The sequence below is a fragment of the Chiloscyllium punctatum genome, chromosome 6 (assembly GCF_047496795.1).
Source record: "Chiloscyllium punctatum isolate Juve2018m chromosome 6, sChiPun1.3, whole genome shotgun sequence".
NCBI lineage: Eukaryota > Metazoa > Chordata > Chondrichthyes > Orectolobiformes > Hemiscylliidae > Chiloscyllium > Chiloscyllium punctatum.
This window is the reverse complement of record NC_092744.1, coordinates 69950721-69968797: the sequence shown is the minus strand read 5'-3', so window position 1 is coordinate 69968797 and position 18077 is coordinate 69950721. Positions and strand designations below refer to the sequence as shown.

At 40.0% G+C, this 18077-nt stretch overlaps 1 protein-coding gene across 1 annotated transcript; it reads right to left on the bottom strand.

Moving 5' to 3' along the window:
* Positions 1-12322: 12322 nt before the first annotated feature.
* LOC140478521 (eotaxin-like) lies at positions 12323-17479 on the bottom strand. Its single transcript, XM_072571779.1, has 4 exons — positions 17443-17479; positions 17129-17249; positions 12937-13014; positions 12323-12433 (listed from the first exon to the last, which is right to left on the bottom strand). The coding sequence occupies exons 1-4, from the start codon at positions 17477-17479 to the stop codon at positions 12385-12387; spliced, it is 285 nt and encodes a 94-aa protein (XP_072427880.1). The 3' UTR covers positions 12323-12384.
* Between the last annotated feature and the right edge of the window lie 598 nt (positions 17480-18077).

The window sequence follows — 18077 nt, the reverse complement described above, 5'->3', positions numbered from 1 at the left end:
TTATGATCATTTACATGTTAAGCTTTTAAAGGGACATCATACCCAAAGGTTATAATATAAAAACAAATCACAACAGGACTGATACATTTAATGGTAATGTCGTGGGGAGTGTTGCTGAACAAAGAAACCTTAGAGTGAAGTTTCATAGTTCTTTGAAAGTAGAGTCACAGGTAGATCAGATAGTGAAGAAGGTATTTGGTATGCTTTCCTTCACTGGTCAGAGCATTGAGTAAAGGAGTTGGGAGGTCACGTTGCAGTTGTACAGAACATTGGTTAGGCTACTTTTGGAATATTGTGTGCAATTCTGGTCCCCCTCCTATAAGAAGGATGTTATGAAACTTGAAAGAGTTCAGAAAAGATTTACAAGGATGTTGCCAGAGTTGGAGGATTTGAGCTATAGGGAGAGGCTGAATAAGCTGGGGCTGTTTTCGCTGGAGCACCAGAGGCTGAGGGTTGACCTTATAGAGGTTTATAAAATCATGAGGGGCATGGATAGGGTAAATAAAGTCTTTACCCTGGGGTGGGGGAGTCCAGAACTAGAGGGCATAGGTTTAGGGTGAAAGGGAAAGATATAAAAGGGATTTAAGGGGCAACTTTTTCACACAGAGGGTGGTATGTGTATGGAATGAGCTGCCAGAGGAATTGTGGAGGCTGGTACAATTACAGCTTTTAAGAGGCATCTGGATGGGTATATGAATAGGAAAAGTTTAGAGCAATATAAACCACATACTGGCAAATGGGACTAGATTAGGCTAGGATATCTGGTCAGCATGGATGAGTTGGACTGACGGGTCTGTTTCTGTGCCATACATCTCTATGACTCTATAACATTCCCAATTTTTCCAAAGCTTACTCTCATAGGTCAAAACTGAAAACATTTTTCACTTTGAGTGCACCCTAACAGGGTGTATAAAATGAATACACACAAGAACTCTGAGGAAATGTTACTAGACCTGAAAAGTTAACTTCGATTTCTCTCCTCAGGTGCTGCCAAACCTGCTGAATATTTCCACCAATTTCTGATTTACAGCATTTGCCATCCTTTCAGTTTTTATTCATTAAAAAATTTATATGGATTTCCAAGTCAAAGACTTTTCATATTGTTCTGACAATATGTCATTTTTTACGAACCTCACTACGGTGTGATCTTCTGGAAGTTTGAAAGTTGCCCTTGGCAACATGCTGTTGTGTTTCAGATTGTTGACCAGCTGTTCCATCACACTGTCATTGGCCAAGGGTGAGCTTTTGCATTTGCAGCACACATTGGCACACTGTACAAATCTCTTAGCTAGCTTCCTCCTCAGCATTGCTTCATTGGGTATCACACTCTCATAATACCTGGGTTAACAGTGTACTTTCAACCCTCCATGGGTAGCCGTGTTCCCATTGTGGGAGGTATGACTCTGACCTTTAACACTGCACAACTCATACAGATCTTGGAATACAGAGTCACGGGGGGCGGGGGGGTGGGGGGGTGGGGGGGAGGGGTGTTGGTGTGGGAGTGGGGAAAGCAGCAGACTGCATTTGCCACACATCTTGCTTGCTTTTTGTGTCCTGGCCACAGTAATCTGTTTGCTACACCCACAGCATTCAAGTGCCCAATCACAATTGTTTTGCACTTTCTGCCATCTGCTGGTAGTGAATCAATATGGGGATCCTTCATTCTCCAAGAGGTCATTTGAGAGTGCTTCAGTTGGTACTGAAATAATTGCTAACTCCATTATCTGCTCCAAAGGTGATAACAGAACATTTCATTCTTACATTTTCAGTTTGTGTTTTTGTACTCACGATCTCATCTTTCTTTAGCATCGCAATTCCCCTCCCACAAACTGTCTTCTTTTTACTTTGTTCACATGTCTCTACCCTCCCCTCCCCAATCCTTCAGCTATGTATGCTTGATATTCCAGATTCCTATCCAAATCCCTTTTGATTTTTTATGTTCCATTTAATTCTTTCTTTAGAATTAATCAATAACAAAATGCTACGGATGCTGAAAAGCTGAAAACAAAATCAGAAAATTGCTGGAAAAAATCAATAGGACTAGCAACATCTGTCGAGAGAGAACGGGAGTTAATGTTTCACTGGAGAAGCTGAAAGGTCTGAAGGTTGCTAAATTACCCAGACTAGATGGACTACACCTCAGAGTTCTGAAGGAGATAACTGAAGATATTGTTGGTGATCTTTCAGGAATCATTAGAGTCAGGGAGGGTTCCAGAGGACTGGAAAATAGCTGATGTAACACCCCAGTTTAAGAAGGGAAGGACGCTGAAAACAGGAAACTATAGGTTGGTTAGCCTGACCTCTGTTGTTGGTCAGATTTTAAACTCTGTTATTATGAATCAGATTGTGGAATACTTGGAAGTGTATTGTAAAATGAGGCTGAGTCAGCACAATTTTGTCAATGGGAGATTATGCCTGACAAATCTGTTATAATTCTTTGAGGAGGTAATGAGCACGCTAGACAAAGGAGATCCAGTGGATAGGATCTATTTGGATTTCCAAAAAACCTTTAACAGATGCTGCACAGGAGACTGCTAAAAACGATAAGGGCTCATGGTGTTCGGGGCAAGGTACTGGCACGGATGGAGGTTTGGCTGACTGGCAAAAGGCAGACTGTGGGGGTAAAAGTGTCTTTTTCAGGATGGCAGCTGGTGATTAGTGGAGTTCCACAAGGGTTAGCATGGTGGAGCAGACTCGATGGGCCGAATGGCTGGATTTTGCTCCTTTTTCTTCTAGTCTTATTCACAGCCAATTTGACTCATCTTCAGAACTAACATGCTAGAAAAGAAAACATTTTTCATGACAAGCAAAATAAATTATCAGGCATGTACACTTTACAAACAGCTGTTTATAAGTATTTGTTATGGGGACAAGTTCGAAAGAAGAGTCATTTGGATTTGAAATGTTAACTCTGTTACTCTTACCACAGATGCTGCTGAGTTCCTCCAGCCTTTTCTGTGTTTATTTCAATACTTTGCAGACAACTCTTAAGAGTCTTCCCCATTGAGTCACAATTCACTTCCTTTTCACAAATCTCAGTGAAATGTCATGGGATTTTTTTTCTTTAGTAAAGGTATGCTATGAATGTAAGTGGTTGTAATGTTCGCAGTAAAGGCTACCTTATTACAGGATATAGTTTTCAACCATAAAATCCTGCTAGTTCACTTTAAAAATATGGAGAAAGTGAGGACTGCAGATGTTTGAAAAGCGTCGCGCTGGTAAAGCGCAGCAGGCCAGAAACTATATTAATATGACAATGTATATCAATTTTAGCTCGGTCCAATAAGTATTGTTGGTCTAGTCGAATGGGCAGACACATGGAGAATGACATTTAATGTAGTGAAGCAAAAAATAATAAATTTTAATAGGGAGAATGAGGAGAAGCAATAAATATATATTCTAAAGCTGTGCAAGAGCAGAGGGCCCTATGGGGAAATGTGCACAAACCCTTGAAGGTAGAAAGAGAGGTTGAGAAAAGGATCAATAGAGCATGCAAACTTTTATAAAAAGCTTATTGTGAACCATTATAAAACACTGTCTGAGACTCTAAAGGAGTACTGTGAATACCTGTGAATACCATACATTCAGAATTATGTGAAGACATTCGAGAGAGAGTACAGAAAAAAAGACAAAAACAGATGAAGACCTACAGTTGCATGGATACATTGGAGAAGCTGAAGTTGTTCATCTTGATGAAAAGAAGGTTGAGAAGTGACTTGGTAGGGGTTGGAAATGGATAATTTGCATGGGCGGAAAGATTGGGTTGTTTTCCAGACCGGGGGGATGATGGCAGCAGATTAAGAGAGCAGGATAGGTTCTAAGGAGAGAAAACTATTATTCACATTAGTTAACACAGCAGCCAGAAAGCACATTTTAATGATTAGCACTTTGGTAGAATTAGGGTTCAGATAGCACGAGGTGATTTTTATTGATGACATGAGCTCAGAGATGACATGAAATGGAACAGAAAGTAGATAAAGATGTGAATTCCAGGTTAGGTCAAAGGGTAGCTTTAGAAGAAATTTGACTTAAGAGGTTTGAAAGAAAGTGGTGAAGTAGCCGGTAACAGAATACGTTCAGGAGTTCCCAGAACTTATTGGTGAAAGTCAGGCAGTACTATAATTACCAATCTTGTATTAGGCTCCTCTTGCTCGTGCCAGAAGGGAAACATATTCTGCATTTTCACCTACAAATTCTTTCCCTTCTCTACCACAGAAATCCACTGAGCAGAGGAGGCCACAGATTGAGCCATCCCGTGCCAGCACTACCTCTCAGAAATTGCATTAACAAACAGTTCACCTGCAACTTCCACCATCACGGAGACAATTACCTCGGTGATTATTCCAGTCGGACTCATCAGGTCATTGCCACCTTCACCAGCGTAATTACGAATAGCCAATAAATGCTGGCCCAACTCACTGTATCACAACCGTTTTGATGCCACCATTGAGACAGGGCACAAATGCGTTAAATATTACAGAGGCGAGGCTATCAGAGCCTTAGCTTAAATGAGTAGCTAACAGTCAACTGAGCCAAGGAAATAATAAGAAGAACAGAAATAGTCTCAACCCAGCTCAGTCATCCTGAAAATGGATAGTCCGAAGATTCTCTTTGGCCCATTGTCTTCTGTTCTTGTTGCTGCAGAAGCAGTTGTCTGTCTTACTTTCTGCCATGGTTCTTCTGCAGTAGTAGGATGGCTGGACTGACCTCTGTCCCTCTTTCATAGCTTGCAACAGATCTGTATTAGGAGTAAGTGAAAGCACACAGTTGTAGTAAAGGCACAGTTGACCTCTAATGCCCTTCCTGATGACGTCCAGGTTAGGCCCCCACAGAGGGTATTGCTACACAATGTCAAGGCCTCAGGCTGCTTACAGTCCAGTTGACTCTGTAAAACTGGGCCTGTTGAGAGGATAACTCTTTGCCACAAACCTCACAGGAGCTTGCAGACAGGTGCCATGCAGGATTACTCTCATGGCCTGACAATACCTCTTCCAATGCACAGTGGCAATCCTAAACTTCATGTAATGTGGCCCCAGAATAGTTTTCATGTGCCAAAGAATGAAGCCTGAAAAACATACTGCAAGAGTCCTGTCCTCACAACCTTCATTTTGTAACCACAATGTGATGGCTTGCAGTCCAAAAGACTGTGCCTTGGCCAAAGAGGTAGATGAGGCATCAAGCGAATGTGCCTTGCTCCTTAGCTCTTTTTAACCTCAAAGTTACAAGATCCTAATAAAGGCATAACTTACCCTCAATCATTGCTTCATGAGAGCCAGTTGTAGTTGCACAGTATGAGGAAAAAGATTACTTTTAATCAACCTGGTCAGACATGCTATGACACATTTCTGGGGTAGGTATGATTTGAAGGAGAAAGTGAGGACTGCAGATGCTGGAGATCAGAGCTGAAAATGTGTTGCTGGAAAAGCACAGCAGGTCAGGCAGCATTCAAGGAGCAGGAGAATCGATGTTTTGGGCATGAGCCCTTCTTCAGGATTTGAACTCAGACATAGGAATACACTCCCACTGTGTCATAAGTCCCTTGGGATAGTCTGCTCAACTGTGAATTAAGTATTGTATTTTGCGATCATCGGACTTATCACTGAAGTAGCCCTTGAGGAGGCTTTACATTCCAAACCAGAATTCTGCACTCTTTCAAAAAAAGTTACTTACTCCACCCACTTTCCACGTTGCTTTGTTAATATTGAAATCTTAGGCCAATTGATTTTCAGGTCAGTATGGTGAGGTTTAGACATCATGTTTGCTGCGATGACTTGTATCAGATGGGCCCCACTTTCTTCACATCCCAATACTCCTTGTGCCCCTGATAACCCTTCACAAGTCCTCCATTTTGGTTTCAGATCTTTCACATGACCAACAATGTGCCTCTTTTACACCCAGAGCCTCTGGTTACCAAGGTTTCAGTGCACTTGCTGGTCTACACCTCCTAACATCAGGCCAGAGTGACAATTACATAACTTATTGCCTCTTTAAGATGGTGCAGCGCTCTCACATACCCTACAAGTTCCCTCCTACTATTGACAATTGGCCTCGTTGTGACTGTGACCATTCTTACTTATTGAATACAACCAGGCAAATCCCAGACTAGAGCTGCCTGCAGCCTCAACGATAACATGGACTGGCTCCAAAACTCCCCATGAAAATGTATTATTCACATCGCCCCGCCAAATGACTCCAGCCCTTGCTTGGACTGTATTTTCAAGGTGACCCTGACTGAGTGACCTGCATGGTCTGGACTGCTTTTGTCTGACTACCAGGACTAACCATGGCTCAATCCCTAGACTGAAACAGTGGATTGCTACACTTTCATTGGACAAATTGCCTGACAGATCTGCCAGATCTGCCTGCCCATTCCCTCAATAGAAATGTCCTAGCCGCTGGACTGACTGCGCTATCTCTCAATCCCTCTGTCCTCACGAAGCATGCCTTCCCTTTCTCGTTACCTTATCCACAAATGGCATGCTTGCTATGCAATTCAGATGTTGATACTGCATGCCATTCTGCAACATGTACAAACTTGCTTCTCGTCAATGCTTTACTGTTCCATTGTAGAAACTGATGCTATCATTGCCCAGTTTGGTGGAGTGATGGTCCATGAGGCAACTACTGCAGTTCTCGTGGTTTGAGGCAAAATTGAAGAGAGCGTTGTGAAGGTGTTAGTAAATCGCCAAAAATTGCAGAGTCACCCAGCCCGGAGACTGAATAACAAAGTTATTAGGTACACTCCTGGTTTATGCAGTCAAATATCTGAAGCATTGAGCATTTCAATTAAGGAAGTTAATTGGAACAGCAAAATTAATTCTGGTGAGTTGTGGAAAAAAATTAGCTGCATGTATTTATTTTTAGCACCCAAAGACAAGAAAATGATCCAACCCATCAAAGGAAGAAGAACTTCAATCTGAATATTTATCTTGATGGCAACAGTTTGTTGTTTGATTTGTTTGCCCGATTAAGTCATTATGCTCACTATTAACCTCTCCAACTCAGAGACTGGAATATCTCACTCAATAAGTGTAAACACTAATTGTTACAGAGCTATAAATTTCAAAACACAAATTGTGTTTTGTCTGGTACTTGAGTACTTTGAAACAATTGCGACCTTTTGAATATGGAAGAAATTTTGTCAACTCTTGAATGAGAGGTGGAGGAGAGAAGGGAACATAGACAATAGGTCAGAGATTAGCAAGGTGCACTCAGGAGACTGAGGGCTGTAAGAGCAGAGGGAACTATGAAGGCAATCTTATTCAAATCAAATAGGGTTTGGCAAATACTGAAGAGGAAAATTCCGTTCATGTCATGATCCAAATGAAGTAAGATTATGTATCTCAATGCAATTGAGCCACTATCACTTTGTTTCTATTAAACTATTTATTTATAAATATTTTTTATTGGATAACATGTGATTTGCCAACATTCTCCATCAATCAGCAGTGCCAGTATAATAGTTGCTAACTGGGCAAAAGTGCAACAGTTACATCCTTCATTCCCACAGAAACTAAATTTCAAAGGTCCTTCACTGTGGGGAAATTTGGAAGGTTCAGAACTGACAATACAGCAAATTATTTTTCTTTCTTTGTAATAAATATTACATATTAATACTAGCAATACACATTGCTGCTGATAATTGAAGGAGAAATATTTGTCAAATATGTGTGTTTGTAAAGTGCGGTGAGTTCTCAAAGGATTTGATTTGGAGGAGCCGGTGTTGGACTGGGGAGGACAAAGTTAAAAATTATACTATACAAGGTTATAGTCCAACAGGTTTATTTGGAAGCACTAGCTTTCAGAGTGCTGCTCCTTCACCAGGTAGTTGTGAAGCAGGACCCTAAAACAGAGAAGTTATAGCAAAACTTATAGTGATACAATGATACATTGCACAAACCTAGATTGTTATATTTTTCATCTTTTAGAATGGGTTTCTGGTTTTGGTTCTTTAATATGTAAATCCCAGAACTTCTTTTAAGTCACATTTTCAAGATAATGTAAAGTTTTAAAACAAAAGGTAATATCTCAGCTCAGGCAATGTCATACAGGTGTGAGGTTAGAATCTGTCTGTATCCCAATCTTCAATTAGACTGGTTCTATTTCCAAAGTGGAATTTACAAAGTATTGCATGGATTGACTGCCTGCATTGACTGCTTGCAGTACTGTATTTTTTGAGCAAAATAGAATGTATCTGCCAATATAATTCTGCAAATACAAATTTACCCCATAAACCTATGTCTGTGCATGTGCAGGAAAGACAGACGGTGTGAGTGAGTGCATGTGAGTGCGTGCGTATGAATGTGAGTGCACGTGAGAGAGTGTGTGTTTGCGTGTGTGTAAGCTTGGTAAAGTGTTGGTGTGAGTGTGGTGGGGTATAAGCCTGTGAGGAGGTGCGTGTAGGAGGTATCTCCGTGTATGTTTGAGAGAGAGATTGTGTCTGAGGGAAGATCTGTGTGAGTGTGTGTGTGTGTGTGTATGTGTGTATATATATGTGTGTGTATGATAGAGAGAGAGAGAGAGAGTGTACAGTGCAGTAGTGTCACCTGTAGTGTGACATGAATCCAAGATCCCGGTTGAGGCCATTGTCATGGATACCGAACTTGGCTATCAGCCTCTGCTTGGCCACTTTGCGTTGTTGCCTGTCCTGAATTCCGCCTTGGAGGATGGTCACCTGAAGATCCAAGGCCAAATGTCCCAGAATGCTGAAGTGTTCCCTGACCACAACACCATACAACACTGTCATGGCAATCATTGCAAGACATGTCAATCCAGATAATATTTGTAAATTGCACTTTTGAAATAGAACCAGTCTGACTCAGGATTGGGATACAGACAGACTCTAACCTCATACCTTTAAAGCATTGTCTGAGCTGAGATGTCACCTTTTGTTCTAAAACCTTAAACTATTTTGAGAATGTCACTTAAAAAAAGTTCTCGGATTTACACTTTAAATAACCAAAACCAAACATTCCATTCTAAAAGATAAAAGATTTAACAATCTAGGCTTGTTCAATGTATCGTTGTATCACTGTAACCTTTTGCTATAAATTCTGTGTCTTATGGTCCTGCTTGACAGCTACCTGATGAAGGAGCAGTGCTCCGACAGCTAGTGCTTCCAAATAAACCTGTTGGACTATAACCTGGTGTTGTGTAATTTTTAACACAAAGGACTTGTTTGATGTATTGTAAGGTTGTTTTAAAGTAGGTTGTGGGAGACTATCAACAGGAAAAGGGCAGGTTAGCAACAATTGACGGTTAGCTTGCAAAGGTGGTGGGACACTGCAAAAGGGACATTTAAGAGGTTTGATTCCTTTCATGAGGGTGTTCCAAATGTTTCTTTAAGGATTTTTTGGATGAACTATTGGAAAGGTCAAAACTCGGAAATAATTGGCTGAGTTTGCAAAACACAAATATTAATTAAACTATCAACAAATTTAGGTAAAACAGTGAGCACATGAATATCATTGCAACAGGTCTGTCTGAAAGAAGACCTGGTGCTGGTCAGCTTGATGGATTCTTTGTTGTTGCACCATTTTCACACCTCGAAAATGGACAGAGCAATGTTGTATTTAAGCTTCATAGTTCCACAAACGCTGACATGAAAATGTCTTCCCTCTTGAGCCACTCAGCAATGTGGTTTACAGATCTTGCCACTTACTATATTTAGCATGATACTTCCTTTTGCATTGATACGGCAATACCCACATCAACAGTTTGCTAAATTAAGTTTTCAGAAATTTACAGATTTGAGTCATAGAGTCATAGTCGTAGGGTCATAGAGTCATCATTGAGGAAAGCTTTATTTTGAGACATTTGTACTTCCCCTCATGAGCAAATTTGTGCTGTAGTGTTCAGGGAGAGAAACAAGACTAGTGAAGATGAAGTTTTCCAACACAGATCAAACATTGTCCTCTGGTGCCTCAGTCATGAAATAGAAACTTGACTGATTGAACTGGACAAGGGTGTCCCATCATTCTGACTAAAGGAAATGGAAACTCAGGGTGAAAATATTTAATTAGAAGTACTACAAAGTCAAATTGAAATAAAATAACATAGGTCTTCACATTGTTTTATTTTGATTTAATTTTTATTACATTTCACAGATAAAATATTTTCAGGCAAATATTATTTGCAAACACAAAAACTTCTTTGAAATGGAAATTACTTATATTTCCTTTAGACCACTTTCTGTGGAGATTTTGTTATAATACATCTGCATTTTACACTCCTGTGGTTAAAATTGTGATTGCCTCTGAATTCGGGCACAGGGATTGCGGTGTAAGATAAACCTGCGTCCCATTCAAACGAATGGAGGCAGCATGCAAACTGTGCACTGCCTAATGAATATGACGATAATGACATGCAGCTCAGAGATGAGCATATGTTACTGAGTAACTGGATTTCTCAGCAGCAGTCTAGTTTGATCAAGCCTCACCAATTAGAACCAGCCTGCACCTTTAAAAGCACATTCAGGCTGCAGCAAGTGCTGAAGCAACTTGCAATAGACTATAAGATTCTGTGGAAGCCACAGAGGTGATGCAAAAGTCTGGCAAGGATGGTCCAGATTTCCAAATTCCATGCTGAAAGTCTTTCTGCAAGGGGTTGACAGGAGGCAAGTAATTCGCTACCCTCAAGTGTCCTCAGGAATTACTCCAAATGAGCACTAAGAAGCCAATGGGAGATGGCTGTCGTGTTCAGAGTAATGCCTTGTCTGAGGGCCTGGTTGCTTTGCTGTAAGATGGTTTATAATCATGAATGAGTGATCATGGTCAGTAAATTCATCCTCATTTTTCATACCCTCAGAGCTAAGGGCAGGTGATGGCCTAGTGGTAATATTGCAGGATTGTTAATCCACGGCAGATGAATTCAATAAAAATCTGGAATTAAGAGTCCAATGATGGCCATAAATCCATTGTGGAAAAATGCATGTGGTTCATTAATGTCCTTTAAGGGAAGAAACTGTCATTCTTACCCGGTTTGGCTTAAATGTGACTCCAGACCCAAAGCAATGTGGTTGACTCTTAATTGCCCTCTTAACAATTAGGGATGGGCAATGAATGCTAACCTACCCAGCGATTACCTCATCTTGTGAATGAATTTTTTAAAATACCGTTAAGTGCAGATGGCAGAATACTTTTTCAAGATCCCATTCTCACTCTGTGAGCTACTTGTTCCTTTGATGTTTCTGTTCCATTTCCTTCTGATGATGTGACCCAATGTGGACTGCAACTGTTGTCCCAAGGAGTGGGAGCAAGTGGTGCACTCACTGGCTTTACAGTAGCCTTCCCAATGCCCAGTACCCACACTGTATTCAAGACTCAACTCAAAGACTGCACAGACTCCTTCAATTTTTTAATCTCTTCCAATAATTTGGTACTCCCAAAACCTCAGCAAGAGTCAGTAGAATGCATTAAACTAGTCAGCGGTAAGCTAGATGATGATGCATTTAGATAACGCTGGTGTGTCTTCCATGAGGCTGAACATGTGTTAAAATGTATGGGTGTATGTGAGGCTGTTAACCAAAGCAATGAGCTCAAAATGACAAGCTAGGCATTAATTAAGATGCTGTCTGGAGTTGTGGTACCCTTACTTTGAATACTTTTAGGACATACATTTGAACACCCACAATGTTAAGCTACTGATCATTTACAAGAGGTTGTGATAGTCACTATAGTATGTAGTCATTTGGCTCCTAAGGACTACATTGTTGATGATGGCTGTGTGCTGATTCTATGTTGATCATTGCAGTGTTTTAGAAACAAAATGGACTGCAGCTACTTTTAACTGAAGGAAAAGCAAAAGTTCTTTGCACCATTCCCAAAGAAGAACATCTCCCATAAATTTGTACAACACTGAGCAATGCACTTATTCAAAGTTTGTGAGAGGATTTGTAGCTCGGGTGCTCGTTGTTGTGGTTCTGTTCGCCGAGCTGGGAATTTGTGTAGGCATTTGTAGTGGTTTGAAGCGGCAGATTCAAACCACTACAAATGCCGGAGGAAAGATCACAGAAGCACTTCACAGGAGGCTCCCAAGCACTGAGGATGTTACCTAGACAGGGGACGAAACGTCTGCAACACAAATTCCCAGCTCGGCGAACAGAATCACAACATTGCACCTAAAAATTCCCTGCAATGGCATCATTTGCTGTTTAAGTATCTATTTTAATAATAATGTGCATTTAAATATAATTGATTGATAATATTTTATGCTTCCCTGTGTATTTTACATTACAGTGATTTGTCAACTTTCTGAGATTGGTGACAACAATCTGTGATTTTTTGGAGTACACTAGCAAAAGCATAAGATCAGTTTAAAAAGGGTGAGAAAGGAGTATAACATTGAGCAGTCATTTTTGCCAGAAAAAAAAACTTTGCCCATTCTTCACTTCTGTTCAATTTTCGGTGAAGAAACGCATTGGTGAGCAGCAGACCTGTTCGTGTAAAGAATAACATTTAAGACACTGAGTGATTCAGTAAAGACCAATTAAAATGCTCATATTCTGCAGTTAGATAGCATTCTACTTGTTGTAACAGGAACAGCAATATGGTCAACAAACAACGGTAATGTATCACTGTGTACTGGAGGGGGAAACTGAGTTTCAATATGCTTTTAAACACGCACAATATTGCTAAGTACATTAGAATTGGTGCTATAGGTTGGAACAGATGGTGGTTTACAATGTGTAGGACTTAAACAAGGGATTGTTGAACCACTATCATTTTAGAACTATGTATGTTAAATAGCAACCATTAATTCTATATGACTTACAAATACAGGCAAAACAAATGAAGATCATATCTTGCATGTGTTGCAGTTGGACAATTTTAACATGAAATTGTAGTTCCCCTATTGATATTAGGCAGCCTTGAATCTTATAATAAAGGCAGATAAACCAGCATAAAATGAAACTTAGAAGTAAGCATGGTTACTCACTTGAGTTGTTTGATCATCTTCTGTACCCATTTTGCTTTGGGGTTGGCACAAATTGGCCCCTTCTGTTTGGTGTAGAATCTAACAAGAAATAAATTACAATAATTTGCTGAACAAATAAATTGACTGTAGTGTGAAGTTCCCCTTCTAACAGAAATATGAAGATACCTGCTTCATGATTTGCAAATGACACAACATTCACTGAAATAATATATTTCAAAGTAAGTTGTCAATTACAAAGAAAGGACAATTATTTCCAAATGGATTCCTTCTAACTTGCTTTACTAAATCCATCGTGATCAGTAATGCTGGACCGAATCTTCTCAGCCCCTGAACAATGGCAGCCTTAGCATCAAGGTTCAGAAAATTTCATGATCTGGCCGGCAAGGACCTTAAGATCTTAAGACTGTAGGAACAGAAATAGTCAATTCAGACCATCAAGTCTGCTCCACCATTCAATGAGATCATGGCTTATCTGATCATCCTCACCTTGATTTTCCTACCTTTTCCCCATAACAATTGATTCCCTTACTGATTAAAATCTATCTACCGCAGCCTTTAATATTCTTAATGACCCACCTAAGCAGCCCCCTGCAGTAAAAGATTTGGCAGATTCACTACCCTCAGAGAGGAAATTCCTCCTCACTCTAACTTGAATGAGCAATTCTTTATTCTGAGGTTATCTCCACTAGTCATAGCCTCTCCCACACAAGGAAACAAACCCCACCCCCATCAAGATGCCGAAGAATCTCCTATGATTCAATTTGATTCAATAAGTCTCTTGATGTCAAGAGCAACAAGATCCATTTTCCTACTAAGCGTTTAACAACCAGATGATACTTTCACTAGTAAGCAGCAAGAAGCCTTTTTGCATATATCTCTATCTTAAATGGGTGACTGCTACTCTGGTATCATGCCGTCCTGCACTATACTCTTACACAAGAGGAAATAAAGTTCTCTGCATGTACTCTCTCAAGCCCTGGTCCATACTACTCATCTTCTGCTTATAAGAAAACCTCTTCCCCCCATAGCACCGCCCTCCCCCCCATAGCACCGCCCTCCCCCCCACCACCACCCCACCCCCACCCCCGCCCCCACTGCCACACACCTAGGATTCACTTGGTGATCTTTCTCTGGAGCCCCTTCAATACCGGTCTATCTTTTCTTAAATAAGGGGACCAAAACTGTTCACAATATTCTAGGCCTGACTAGCACCTTGTATAACTTTAGCATGACTTTCCTATTTTTATGCTGTATTTCCTTTGAAAGCAAACATTCATTCACCTTCCCTATTACCTGGTGAACTTGGATGCCAGCTTTTTGGGGTTCATGTATGAAGATCCCCAAATCCCTTTGTGTTTCAACTATCTGCAGTCCTTCTCAACTTAAACATTATTCAGCTTCCCTGTTCTTCTTGCCATAGTGTATATCTTTTTTTCCTACATTGCATTCGATTTGCCAAGTTTTTGCCCACTTGCTGGAATTGTATATATCTCTCCACAGACTCTTTGTGCCAACTGCTCTGAGAATTGACAATAATATATTTGCTTTCCTCATACAAATCATTTATGTATAGTATATATTTGACTAAACTTATTTCACCCCAAATAATTTTGACCCCAGTTTTGATCCCTGCTGCATACCACTAGTTATAGCTTTCCATCCTGAAAATGCCCCCTTTATTCCAAATGTGTAATATCTATTACTTAGTCAATCATCTATCCATGCAAGTATACTACCCTGACACCATGAGTTCTTATCTTTTTAAGTAGACTTAAATGAGGTACCTTATTTAAATGCCATTGGAAATCCAAATACATTGCATCTCCTAGTTTTCCCTAATTTAGCCTCTTCAAATAATTCCAGTCAATTTGTCAAGCATAATTTTCCATTTGTGAAGCCATACTGACTCTGCTTGCTTACAGTATTATTTCTAAATGCTCTGTTATTACAGTCTTTATAATAGACTGTAATATTTTCCCAATTTCCAGTAAATAAGAATACTTGGAAAATTACTACCAATGCATTCTACAATATTTGTAGCTGCTTTCTTTAGTATTTTAGGATGAAATCAATCAGGTCCAGGTGATGTAGCAACCTTTCCCCCATTAGTTTCCCTATCATTGTTTCTCTCATGATAATTTATGTTATTTGTTTCCTCCTTTTGTAACATTGTTTAGTATTTTTGGAATCCTATTAACTTCTTCTACTCTGAAGACTGACATATTTATTCAGCTTCTTTGTCATTAGCATTTGTCCAGTCTCATTCTGTAAGGGGCCTATGTCCATTTGGCTTCTCTCTTCCTTTTATATATTTAAAGAAGGTCTTATTGTCTATTTTTACATTATTTGTTCATTAATTTTCATTGGTCAACTTTTGTTGGCTTTTAATGCTTTTCCAATCCTCTGGTTTACAACTAATCTTTGTCAGAGTTTTTTGTTTCATCTCTTAATTAGATATTATTCATAATTTCCTAAATTACCAGTGGAGTGCCACAAGGATTGGTGCTGGGTCCACTACTTTTTGTCATTTACATAAATGATTTGGTTGCGAGCATAAGAGGTACAGTTAGTAAGTTTGCAGATGACACCAAAATTGGAGATGTAGGGACAGCGAAGAGGGTTACCTCAGAATACAACAGAATCTTGACCAGATGGGCCAATGGGCTGAGAAGTGGCAGATGGAGTTCAATTCAGATAAATGCGAGATGTTGCACTTTGGGAAAGCAAATCTTAGCAAGACTTATACACTTAATGGTAAGGTCCTAGGGAGTGTTGCTGAACAAATAGACCTTGGAGTGCAGGTTCATAGCTCCTTGAAAGTGGAGTTACAGGTAGATAGGATAGTGAAGAAGGCGTTTGGTATGCTTTCCTTTATTGGTCAGAGTATTGAGTACTGGAGTTGGGAGGTCATGTTGCAGCTGTACAGGACATTGGTTAGGCCACTGTTGGAATATTGCATGCAATTCTGGTCTCCTTCCTATCAGAAAGATGTTGTGAAACTTGAAAGGATTCAGAAAAGATTTACAAGGACGTTGCCAGGGTTGGAGGATTTGAGCTATAAGGAGAGGCTGAACAGGCTGGGGCTGTTTTCTCTGGAGCATTGGAGGCTGAGGGGTGACCTTATAGAGGTTTACAAAATTATGAGGGGCATGGATAGGATAAATAGGCAAAGTCTTTTCCCTGGGTTGGGGGAGTCCAGAATTAGTGGGCATAGGTTTAGAGTGAGAGGGGAAAGATATAAAAGAGACCTTCGGGGCAATGTTTTCATACAGAGGGTGGTACATGTATGGAATAAGCTGCCAGAGGATGTGGTGGAGGCTGGTACAATTGCAACATTTAAGAAGGTATATGAATAGGAAGGATTGGAGGGATATGGGCCATGAACTTGCAGGTGGGACTAGATTGGGTTGGGATATCTGGTCGGCATGGATGGGTTGGACTGAAGAGTCTGTTTCCAAGCTGTACATCTCTATGACTCTAACCATATCTCTGAACAGGTTGATCAGAAAATATCAGTGTAAGGCATAATGCAGCACATAAAATCAGACACTGAGGTACAAATGTTCCATTCTCCAGATTCTCCAGCATAGCCATCCTAAGTCAAATCAAGAAATTGCTTGAATATCATCAGATGTGGTCGAGATAACTGAGTACCACATGGACTGCGTATTTAGACACTGAGTTAATACAGAGACTGCTTTTCTCTTATTTAATAAATGAAAATTATTAAAGATAAAAATCATGATAATTACCAAAAGCTTCCTAGATTCTTATGCTCTAAAAGTTAACCTCACTAGGCAGCTTTTCAGAAACCACACAACCACTGTTGCCTTCAAAATGCTTGGTGTTTACAAAATTGCATTCAAATTAAAGGTTTGAGTGCTATTTGTAAAACATTTGAGCACTGTGGGTGCAGTTTATATTGTTGTTAGGAACATATGATTGAAACTTGTTCTTGTTAAAATATAAGAATTTATGAAACAATAAGAAGCCACTTAATCCAACAATTTAGCAGCTTCTATCAGATTGTGTGCAATTCAGTTTTTATGGAAGCTACTTGGTATCTATCCATGATCCTCCAACTATTTTGATGAAAACAAAACTTATTTTGTTCCCCAAAGATTAGCGTGCTATGATTTAACTTGATTGCATATTATAGTGCAGACAATTTGCTTCTGAAAAGTGTACCTACATGACAGCTTTTACACAAGGCTTTGACATCGGCTGAATCCTGTAACTTGTGATGGTAAAAGAACCTTTCTTTGAGGATACAGACTTGCAGCAGTTGACGGGAATTCTGCCTGGATGTCGAACTGTAAAGGAACAGAGAGAGATCTAGAATTAGCACATCCTCAAGAGAAAGCACCAACTTATTTTTAAACTTTGATTTTTATCAGGCAACATACTTCTCTCAGAAACAGCAAGACAATCCTTTCAAAAACTCAGTTCTTAAAGAGAAAAGAAAATAAAACAGCTTAAAACCATTTCAATTTTCAACCAACTTACAAGAGCCAGTAGTCAAGGTTATAAAGCCAAGTATCATAAAGAACAGAACAAGCTGAAAAGATCCCCTGTTTAACATGAGGTGCATCTTAAACATACAGGTGTCAGTTGTGTGTATGAAAGAGTCTTAAAGATTGAAAAATGTTACAATTTATAAAACCCTCAGCTTATGCCCATATCTGAAAATAGTATCGGAAACTGCGCAAAGGAAACAAAGCATCAGTTTAGTGTCATACCTATGTGTTTATTTTTACTGTTGCTTAGTAAGTTAAGTTATAGACGTCTGGGAGAACTACTAGGTAGATATTAACTAGTTGATATTTCTGATCTGGTACAGAACAGGGCGTAAATTGTGGGGGAAAAAAAAAACAAATTTGAACTTGGGAGGATGCATTCAAGGAGAAAGTGAGGACCGCAGATGCTGGAGAAGTCAGAGTCGAAATTGGCGGCAGTGGAAAAGCACAGCAGGTCAGGCAGTTTCCGAGAAGCAGGAGAGATGACATTTCGGGCATAAGCCCTTTATCAGGAATGTGGAGGGGGAAGGAGGCAGAGAGATAAATAGGGGTTTAGAGGTGGGGCTGGAGGAAGGTAGCTGGAAAGGCAAAAGGTGGATGCAGGTGCGAGGTAATTGTGATAGG

Bases quoted from the DNA above. Each gene is read 5' to 3' on its own strand.
- LOC140478521 (XM_072571779.1), bottom strand. From the start codon at position 17,479: ATGATACTTGGCTTTATAACCTTGACTACTGGCTCTT. The intron at 17,250-17,442 runs GTAAGTTGGTTG...GTTCCTTTACAG, and splicing joins AACCTTGACTACTGGCTCTT to TTCGACATCCAGGCAGAATT. The intron at 13,015-17,128 runs GTAGGTACACTT...ATTTCTTGTTAG, and splicing joins CCTTGTGTAAAAGCTGTCAT to ATTCTACACCAAACAGAAGG.